General features: G+C 42.4%; 1 protein-coding gene across 1 annotated transcript in view; it reads right to left on the reverse strand.

The window, feature by feature from the left end:
* Positions 1-237: 237 nt before the first annotated feature.
* The window catches only part of txnrd2.2 (thioredoxin reductase 2, tandem duplicate 2), a gene marked incomplete at its 5' end in the record, with an annotated part of 41,192 nt that continues 29,857 nt past the window's right edge, over positions 238-11,572 (reverse strand). The window contains 3 exons of the mRNA XM_083644380.1: positions 238-389; positions 3,638-3,735; positions 4,140-4,211. Coding sequence (XP_083500506.1) covers positions 266-389; positions 3,638-3,735; positions 4,140-4,211 — 294 coding nt within the window. The 3' untranslated portion in view covers positions 238-265. The remainder of the gene's footprint in view (positions 390-3,637; positions 3,736-4,139; positions 4,212-11,572) is intronic.

Raw genomic sequence — 11,572 nt, forward strand, 5'->3', positions numbered from 1 at the left:
AGTGACACTAACCTGGCCAACAGCACAGCCTGTGATGACCTGCATGAACTGCCTATGACGGGACCCAGTCGCACGGGGGGAAAACTCAGAGCACCGTGAAACTGTGAGGCCATTTTGGGGCCACAGAGAAATGGACAAGGAGAGCGCACTAAGCGCAGAGGATGACGAGGGAGCGGGCAGATAGGTGGACGCCAACTAAAGCCTTTCTAATAGCATTGAGGGACCCCGTGTGCTCACTAGTGTCCAGAGACCGGGCAGCTTAACCTCAGCAGCCGGTGACCATGGCCTCCAGGCCGGAGCGCTTGGTGATGTTGAGCTTGATCAGCTCCTCGGCGCAGGTTGGGTGGATCCCTACAGTCTCCAGCAGGTGGGAATAGGTAGCCCCACACCTGGAAGACACACACACACACACACACACACACACACACACACACACACACACACACACACACACAGGGTCATTCATGGTGCTTCTGCTCCCACTCGCTTTCATTATTTCTATGACAGGGTCTGTATGCTGAAGTGCTGATACTGAGATACTTTTGAATAGTTCCAATGGAAACAGCATTTTGTTAATCAAGCACTTAAGTTACTTTCTAATCCTTTATAGGGTTGCACGATATTGGATATTTTCCAACTCTTTTTGACAATTGCAGATGCTGATACCGATATATTATATGCATTTCTCCCAACCTAATTAAAAAAAACATCAAGTATCTCCAGTAGTGGAAACTGGAATTAACACATTGACTGCCAGCCGTTTTTTTTTGCTGTAGGTAGCTTCTGCCAAGCCGTTTTTTGAGGATTCTGGCTCATTTTACAAGAGCCGAGGATTCGTTTCAGCTTGGACTTTGTGAACATACAATATCTCAAAAGTACTAATAGAATGTGTACTTTCTCTGTCTAAAAGAGTTAGTTTGTAGAGTTAGTAGTTATGTAAGCATTAGCAGTTGAATACAGCATGGTTTTAGCGTCAGAAAAAATATTCAGAGATAAACGGCTTTTTGTGAAATTGGATAGAACAGTCACTTTAACCATTCATTTTTGGCTCTCTCTCTCTCTCTCTCCCTCCCCCTCTCGCTCTCTCTCTCTCTCTCCCTCCCTCTCGCTCTCCCTCCCTCTCTCTCTCTCTCTCTCTCTCTCTCTCTCTCTCTCTCTCCCTCCCTCTCGCTCTCCCTCCCTCTCTCTCTCTCTCCCTCCCTCTCGGGAGGGAGACGCACTAGGTTTAATCCTAGTGAGAGGGGGAGAGGGAGAGAGAGAGAGAGAGAGAGAGAGGGAGGGAGGGAGAGAGAGAGAGCGAGAGAGAGAGAGAGAGAGAGAGGGAGAGAGCGAGAGGGAGAGTTGCTTCAACTCCTCCCTCCGTGGGCGTTCTTCTTGGCTGCAGCGCCGTGTAACAAGCACTTTCCTACCTGTGCAAATTCACTTTCTCATACTCTCGACCTCTCAAATAAATTTCTGAATAGAAATTAAATTACTCTAAATTAGAGCGAAAAAGAAACAAAAAAGAATGGGTTGAAAATCCCATTCTAAAAGCCTTTTATGGCTGTTTCCAATTTGGTGCTATTTTGCAAGGCAAAATGGCCTGCTGCTTGTCACCAGCCTCACTGCCCCGCTGCCGCTGTGCCTGGCTGTGCCTGTCTGCGTGGCCGCTCCCCGAGGAAGCCCGGCTGGACTCGCCCGCCTCCCGGAGCCCTGGCCGAGAGCTCCGATGAAGCCCCTGCGACTCTGGTCATATTTACGCTGCGTGCCTCAAAGTGTGCTCCATCCGCAATCCACGATGCAAGTTTGCAATCCCGCACCGCCAGCAATCAACGCGAAAACGAAAGCGCCTCCGCCAATCAGTTTTCATGAGAATGGAAATGGATCACACTGCTTTTTGCTTGCCTTCCTACTTCCTTGTCGCCACTTAGTGGGTCGGTGGAATGGGTTGTACACGTTGTACACGTCCAATACTTATATAAGATATGTAAAAGGGTTAGATGCACAACCCCCCGTTAAAAAAAAAAAATCGATGCCAAGGACGTGTTTACACGTTGTTGGCAGTCAACAGCTGGATTCTGAAAACGTGTTTACACGTTGTTGGCAGTGAATGTGTTAATACATTATACATATTATTATACATTATTATTATTATACATTAATATATTATCACTCTTATCATGATGACCCACTGGCAGATGCTCACTCACTGGGTAAAATAAGAAAACTACTTCAACTTAGGTTATGTTAAACATGCCATATTTTTATTTATTTATCCAACTTTTCTTTCAAACAAAACTAAGATTAAATCGACTAGGTACTTAAATTGAGCATTTGGGCATAATCAAAACATCATTTTATAGGAATGTCATATCGTCAGAAATGTTCGTTTCGGGCCAATGCCGATATTGCACCCCTAATAAAGTAGCAGTATTATTATATCTTTTTAAAAATAATGTCATGCTCTCAATCATTGTAAGAGTATTTGTTTATCCTCCACATCGTGTGCATCTCATTTTGGAACGAAGGCTGGTGTCTCGTGTGAGGATCTGACAAAACACCCTGCTATTACTTTTATATAGGACATGTTTTACAGAAAAGACTTGGGCGTCTTACTGATCCAAAACACCTGGAAGAAGTAGCGCTTTATTAATTAATAACTTATAGATCGGAGCTGCCAAGGCTAGGAGGGCCCACGGGCCAGAACATTCTTTTAAGCCTTTCATAGGGGCGATAAGATATTCCGATTGAATCATATTTGAGATCACTTACTTACAGGGCATATAAACAAACTCCATGAAGACATAAGACCTAGAAAGTTAATACCTTCTTGTTACATTTCAAAATAATCAACGATCTATCACATTTGTATGCCTCGTGGCCCACCATGTTGAGGTATTCCTGTTGTCGGTTTAACCCTTGCGGTACTAAAGCACGTGTGCTCAGTTTAGTCTCCGTTTTTGAAAGTCTATTCAGTTGTTCAGTCTATTCGGATGTTTTTTCAGCGTCTTTGGGTCACTGAAAAGCGCTTTATAAATAAAATGAATTATTATTATTATTATTCAGTTTAATTTGGGCAAAAAGAAAGATGGAAGATATACGCTTTCTACATAAAAACACCATTCAATACCTGTAGTCAAGTGTAGTGTGACTATTATATTAATTTCAAATTCAATTACGGTAATGTTTTTTTTTAAATCACATAAGCCATTTTGTGATCACAAATCTTTAAAATGCCATAGTAGGACACGACTATTTGCCGATTCTTTGTTTTGTTTGTGGTTACGATTGAAATATTTGGTTTGTTGTAAAAGGTGAAATCCAAAGTATCACTCACTAAGTGCATGTGTGTTAAACGTGTGAAAAGCCAATCAGGAGCAACCAAAGCCTACAGAAAACCTCAATCATCACATCTTGGTGGCATGAACATTCCCATGTCATTCCATGTTACCATCAAGTCGTTTCGATGGTTATTCCCATGGGGTGTGAAAACACAGCAAAACACTCAATTTAGCCTTACGTTCACCTTATCTTAAACAAACTAGGAATTCCCTGCCAGTTGCATTCAGCGGAGGACAGCACACTGCAACTAGACTGTGAGATAAGGGTTTGTATCCGTTACATGCTTTTATTATTATAACGGCTGGGAGGAACTTACTGGAAGGCCAAAGCGAAGCCCTGGGTGACCTCTCCAGCGTTGGGACCGGTGAAGTGCAGGCCCAGGATCTTCTGGTCTCCGCCCCGCTCACACACCACCTGAAGCAGGACAACGTCAGATTGACACCAGGTTGCTGGAGCCAACGAGGTGCCTCATCTTCTCTGGCCTGTGGCTGGCATCTTTGTCGAACTGACCATCAAGTTTTAGGAACATATCTATCGCTTTGGCTGGTAGAATAGCACAAGTGGCTGGTTACACCTAGCACAGCGCAGACTTCTGCCACACCACACATTAACACATCTATCCCCTTCAAAGTCTCTGTGAGCAGGAGTCCTGGCTGCTCCTGTCCTTTGACAGAATTTACAAATATTCATGCATGTGCATCTCGGAGGAATATGCTAAATTCATAGTTGTGTATATGCTGATTGAATGTGCTCCTCGAAAGAAAAGGGGAAAGAAAGAAAAGTGCCAAAGGGCTGTCTGGTCTGCGGTTGATTCGTACCTTTATGTAACACTGGCTGGCATCCCGCTCAGCTACAGTGAACTCCAGCGGCTTGTAGAATGCATGGTAGACCTACATGCACACAAACACACAGGGGAGCTGGTTTACACAACCATTACTGTATTGTTATTGTAAAGGATATACATGTAGGAAAATGTGCAGAAAAGAAATCGTATTATAAAATGGATAGCTGTGGACCATTTTATAAAAGCAAGAAGCCATCAATGCAGTACATTATAGTGATTTTTAGAACAGCTCAGAAGGATTTTATTCTGCTTTTGTATCGTGCCTAACAATGAAATAAATATACCGTAAAACGTGGCCTCTTGTGGGTTATTGCTGGAGACCTGTATGTGTGCAGTAGTGTTTAATATTGATACATGTGGACTCCCTGACTAGAGACCTGTATGTGTGCAGTAGTGTTTCATATTGATACATGTGGACTCCCTGACTAGAGACCTGTATGTGTGCAGTAGTGTTTAATATTGATACATGTGGACTCCCTGACTAGAGACCTGTATGTGTGCAGTAGTGTTTCATATTGATACATGTGGACTCCCTGACTAGAGACCTGTATGTGTGCAGTAGTGTTTCATATTGATACATGTGGACTCCCTGACTAGAGACCTGTATGTGTGCAGTAGTGTGTTTCATATTGATACATGTGGACTCCCTGACTAGAGACCTGTATGTGTGCAGTAGTGTTTCATATTGATACATGTGGACTCCCTGACTAGAGACCTGTATGTGTGCAGTAGTGTTTAATATTGATACATGTGGACTCCCTGACTAGAGACCTGTATGTGTGCAGTAGTGTGTTTCATATTGATACATGTGGACTCCCTGACTAGAGACCTGTATGTGTGCAGTAGTGTTTCATATTGATACATGTGGACTCCCTGAGTAGAGACCTGTATGTGTGCAGTAGTGTGTTTAATATTGATACATGTGGACTCACTGACTAGAGACCTGTATGTGTGCAGTAGTGTTTAATATTGATACATGTGGACTCACTGACTAGAGACCTGTATGTGTGCAGTAATGTGTTTCATATTGATACATGTGGACTCCCTGACTAGAGACCTGTATGTGTGCAGTAATGTGTTTAATATTGATACATGTGGACTCCCTGACTAGAGACCTGTATGTGTGCAGTAGTGTGTTTCATATTGATACATGTGGACTCACTGACTAGAGACCTGTATGTGTGCAGTAATGTGTTTAATATTGATACATGTGGACTCCCTGACTAGAGACCTGTATGTGTGCAGTAGTGTGTTTCATATTGATACATGTGGACTCCCTGACTAGAGACCTGTATGTGTGCAGTAGTGTTTCATATTGATACATGTGGACTCCCTGACTAGAGACCTGTATGTGTGCAGTAATGTGTTTAATATTGATACATGTGGACTCCCTGACTAGAGACCTGTATGTGTGCAGTAGTGTGTTTCATATTGATACATGTGGACTCACTGACTAGAGACCTGTATGTGTGCAGTAGTGTTTCATATTGATACATGTGGACTCCCTGACTAGAGACCTGTATGTGTGCAGTAGTGTGTTTAATATTGATACATGTGGACTCCCTGACTAGAGACCTGTATGTGTGCAGTAGTGTTTCATATTGATACATGTGGACTCCCTGACTAGAGACCTGTATGTGTGCAGTAATGTGTTTCATATTGATACATGTGGACTCCCTGACTAGAGACCTGTATGTGTGCAGTAGTGTTTCATATTGATACATGTGGACTCCCTGACTAGAGACCTGTATGTGTGCAGTAGTGTGTTTCATATTGATACATGTGGACTCACTGACTAGAGACCTGTATGTGTGCAGTAATGTGTTTAATATTGATACATGTGGACTCCCTGACTAGAGACCTGTATGTGTGCAGTAGTGTGTTTCATATTGATACATGTGGACTCCCTGACTAGAGACCTGTATGTGTGCAGTAGTGTTTCATATTGATACATGTGGACTCCCTGACTAGAGACCTGTATGTGTGCAGTAATGTGTTTAATATTGATACATGTGGACTCCCTGACTAGAGACCTGTATGTGTGCAGTAGTGTGTTTCATATTGATACATGTGGACTCACTGACTAGAGACCTGTATGTGTGCAGTAGTGTTTCATATTGATACATGTGGACTCCCTGACTAGAGACCTGTATGTGTGCAGTAGTGTGTTTAATATTGATACATGTGGACTCCCTGACTAGAGACCTGTATGTGTGCAGTAGTGTTTCATATTGATACATGTGGACTCCCTGACTAGAGACCTGTATGTGTGCAGTAGTGTGTTTAATATTGATACATGTGGACTCCCTGAGTAGAGACCTGTATGTGTGCAGTAGTGTGTTTAATATTGATACATGTGGACTCCCTGACTAGAGACCTGTATGTGTGCAGTAATGTGTTTCATATTGATACATGTGGACTCCCTGACTAGAGACCTGTATGTGTGCAGTAGTGTTTCATATTGATACATGTGGACTCCCTGACTAGAGACCTGTATGTGTGCAGTAGTGTGTTTAATATTGATACATGTGGACTCCCTGACTAGAGACCTGTATGTGTGCAGTAGTGTTTCATATTGATACATGTGGACTCCCTGACTAGAGACCTGTATGTGTGCAGTAGTGTGTTTAATATTGATACATGTGGACTCCCTGAGTAGAGACCTGTATGTGTGCAGTAGTGTGTTTAATATTGATACATGTGGACTCCCTGACTAGAGACCTGTATGTGTGCAGTAATGTGTTTCATATTGATACATGTGGACTCACTGACTAGAGACCTGTATGTGTGCAGTAATGTGTTTCATATTGATACATGTGGACTCCCTGACTAGAGACCTGTATGTGTGCAGTAATGTGTTTCATATTGATACATGTGGACTCACTGACTAGAGACCTGTATGTGTGCAGTAATGTGTTTAATATTGATACATGTGGACTCCCTGACTAGAGACCTGTATGTGTGCAGTAGTGTGTTTAATATTGATACATGTGGACTCACTGACTAGAGACCTGTATGTGTGCAGTAATGTGTTTAATATTGATACATGTGGACTCCCTGACTAGAGACCTGTATGTGTGCAGTAGTGTGTTTCATATTGATACATGTGGACTCCCTGACTAGAGACCTGTATGTGTGCAGTAGTGTTTCATATTGATACATGTGGACTCCCTGACTAGAGACCTGTATGTCTGCAGTAGTGTTTCATATTGATACATGTGGACTCCCTGAGTAGAGACCTGTATGTGTGCAGTAGTGTGTTTAATATTGATACATGTGGACTCACTGACTAGAGACCTGTATGTGTGCAGTAATGTGTTTCATATTGATACATGTGGACTCCCTGACTAGAGACCTGTATGTGTGCAGTAGTGTGTTTCATATTGATACATGTGGACTCCCTGACTAGAGACCTGTATGTGTGCAGTAGTGTGTTTAATATTGATACATGTGGACTCACTGACTAGAGACCTGTATGTGTGCAGTAGTGTGTTTAATATTGATACATGTGGACTCCCTGACTAGAGACCTGTATGTGTGCAGTAGTGTGTTTAATATTGATACATGTGGACTCCCTGACTAGAGACCTGTATGTGTGCAGTAGTGTTTCATATTGATACATGTGGACTCCCTGACTAGAGACCTGTATGTGTGCAGTAGTGTTTAATATTGATACATGTGGACTCCCTGACTAGAGACCTGTATGTGTGCAGTAGTGTTTAATATTGATACATGTGGACTCCCTGACTAGAGACCTGTATGTGTGCAGTAGTGTTTAATATTGATACATGTGGACTCCCTGACTAGAGACCTGTATGTGTGCAGTAGTGTTTAATATTGATACATGTGGACTCCCTGACTAGAGACCTGTATGTGTGCAGTAGTGTTTAATATTGATACATGTGGACTCCCTGACTAGAGACCTGTATGTGTGCAGTAGTGTTTAATATTGATACATGTGGACTCCCTGACTAGAGACCTGTATGTGTGCAGTAGTGTTTAATATTGATACATGTGGACTCCCTGACTAGAGACCTGTATGTGTGCAGTAGTGTTTCATATTGATACATGTGGACTCCCTGACTAGAGACCTGTATGTGTGCAGTAGTGTGTTTCATATTGATACATGTGGACTCCCTGACTAGAGACCTGTATGTGTGCAGTAGTGTGTTTAATATTGATACATGTGGACTCACTGACTAGAGACCTGTATGTGTGCAGTAGTGTTTAATATTGATACATGTGGACTCCCTGACTAGAGACCTGTATGTGTGCAGTAGTGTTTAATATTGATACATGTGGACTCCCTGACTAGAGACCTGTATGTGTGCAGTAGTGTTTCATATTGATACATGTGGACTCCCTGACTAGAGACCTGTATGTGTGCAGTAGTGTGTTTCATATTGATACATGTGGACTCCCTGACTAGAGACCTGTATGTGTGCAGTAGTGTTTCATATTGATACATGTGGACTCCCTGACTAGAGACCTGTATGTGTGCAGTAGTGTTTCATATTGATACATGTGGACTCCCTGACTAGAGACCTGTATGTGTGCAGTAGTGTGTTTAATATTGATACATGTGGACTCCCTGACTAGAGACTGTATGTGTGCAGTAGTGTGTTTAATATTGATACATGTGGACTCCCTGACTAGAGACCTGTATGTGTGCAGTAGTGTTTCATATTGATACATGTGGACTCACTGACTAGAGACCTGTATGTGTGCAGCAGTGTTTCATATTGATACATGTGGACTCCCTGACTAGAGACCTGTATGTGTGCAGTAGTGTTTCATATTGATACATGTGGACTCACTGACTAGAGACCTGTATGTGTGCAGTAGTGTTTCATATTGATACATGTGGACTCCCTGACTAGAGACCTGTATGTGTGCAGTAGTGTGTTTAATATTGATACATGTGGACTCCCTGACTAGAGACTGTATGTGTGCAGTAGTGTGTTTAATATTGATACATGTGGACTCCCTGACTAGAGACCTGTATGTGTGCAGTAGTGTTTAATATTGATACATGTGGACTCCCTGACTAGAGACCTGTATGTGTGCAGTAGTGTTTCATATTGATACATGTGGACTCACTGACTAGAGACCTGTATGTGTGCAGTAGTGTTTCATATTGATACATGTGGACTCCCTGACTAGAGACCTGTATGTGTGCAGTAGTGTGTTTAATATTGATACATGTGGACTCCCTGACTAGAGACCTGTATGTGTGCAGTAGTGTGTTTCATATTGATACATGTGGACTCCCTGACTAGAGACCTGTATGTGTGCAGTAATGTGTTTAATATTGATACATGTGGACTCACTGACTAGAGACCTGTATGTGTGCAGCAGTGTGTTTCATATTGATACATGTGGACTCACTGACTAGAGACCTGTATGTGTGCAGTAGTGTGTTTAATATTGATACATGTGGACTCACTGACTAGAGACCTGTATGTGTGCAGTAGTGTGTTTCATATTGATACATGTGGACTCCCTGACTGGAGACCTGTATGTGTGCAGTAGTGTTTAATATTGATACATGTGGACTCCCTGACTAGAGACCTGTATGTGTGCAGTAGTGTGTTTCATATTGATACGTGTGGACTCACTGACTAGAGACCTGTATGTGTGCAGTAGTGTGTTTAATATTGATACATGTGGACTCACTGACTAGAGACCTGTATGTGTGCAGTAGTGTTTAATATTGATACATGTGGACTCCCTGACTAGAGACCTGTATGTGTGCAGTAGTGTGTTTAATATTGATACATGTGGACTCCCTGACTAGAGACCTGTATGTGTGCAGTAGTGTTTAATATTGATACATGTGGACTCCCTGACTAGAGACCTGTATGTGTGCAGTAGTGTTTAATATTGATACATGTGGACTCCCTGACTAGAGACCTGTATGTGTGCAGTAGTGTTTAATATTGATACATGTGGACTCCCTGACTAGAGACCTGTATGTGTGCAGTAGTGTGTTTAATATTGATACATGTGGACTCCCTGACTAGAGACCTGTATGTGTGCAGTAGTGTGTTTCATATTGATACATGTGGACTCACTGACTAGAGACCTGTATGTGTGCAGTAGTGTGTTTAATATTGATACATGTGGACTCCCTGACTAGAGACCTGTATGTGTGCAGTAGTGTGTTTAATATTGATACATGTGGACTCCCTGACTAGAGACCTGTATGTGTGCAGTAGTGTTTAATATTGATACATGTGGACTCCCTGACTAGAGACCTGTATGTGTGCAGTAGTGTTTCATATTGATACATGTGGACTCCCTGACTAGAGACCTGTATGTGTGCAGTAGTGTGTTTCATATTGATACATGTGGACTCCCTGACTAGAGACCTGTATGTGTGCAGTAGTGTTTCATATTGATACATGTGGACTCCCTGACTAGAGACCTGTATGTGTGCAGTAATGTGTTTCATATTGATACATGTGGACTCCCTGACTAGAGACCTGTATGTGTGCAGTAGTGTGTTTAATATTGATACATGTGGACTCACTGACTAGATACCTGTATGTGTGCAGTAGTGTGTTTCATATTGATACATGTGGACTCCCTGACTAGAGACCTGTATGTGTGCAGTAGTGTTTCATATTGATACATGTGGACTCCCTGACTAGAGACCTGTATGTGTGCAGTAATGTGTTTCATATTGATACATGTGGACTCCCTGACTAGAGACCTGTATGTGTGCAGTAATGTGTTTCATATTGATACATGTGGACTCCCTGAGTAGAGACCTGTATGTGTGCAGTAGTGTGTTTAATATTGATACATGTGGACTCCCTGACTAGAGACCTGTATGTGTGCAGTAGTGTGTTTCATATTGATACATGTGGACTCACTGACTAGAGACCTGTATGTGTGCAGTAATGTGTTTAATATTGATACATGTGGACTCCCTGACTAGAGACCTGTATGTGTGCAGTAGTGTTTCATATTGATACATGTGGACTCCCTGACTAGAGACCTGTATGTGTGCAGTAGTGTGTTTCATATTGATACATGTGGACTCCCTGACTAGAGACCTGTATGTGTGCAGTAGTGTTTCATATTGATACATGTGGACTCCCTGACTAGAGACCTGTATGTGTGCAGTAGTGTTTCATATTGATACATGTGGACTCCCTGACTAGAGACCTGTATGTGTGCAGTAGTGTGTTTCATATTGATACATGTGGACTCCCTGACTAGAGACCTGTATGTGTGCAGTAGTGTTTCATATTGATACATGTGGACTCCCTGACTAGAGACCTGTATGTGTGCAGTAGTGTTTCATATTGATACATGTGGACTCCCTGACTAGAGACCTGTATGTGTGCAGTAGTGTTTCATATTGATACATGTGGACTCCCTGACTAGAGACCTGTATGT

This window comes from Poromitra crassiceps (genome assembly GCF_964638095.1).
Source record: "Poromitra crassiceps genome assembly, chromosome: 10".
Classification (NCBI taxonomy): domain Eukaryota; kingdom Metazoa; phylum Chordata; class Actinopteri; order Beryciformes; family Melamphaidae; genus Poromitra; species Poromitra crassiceps.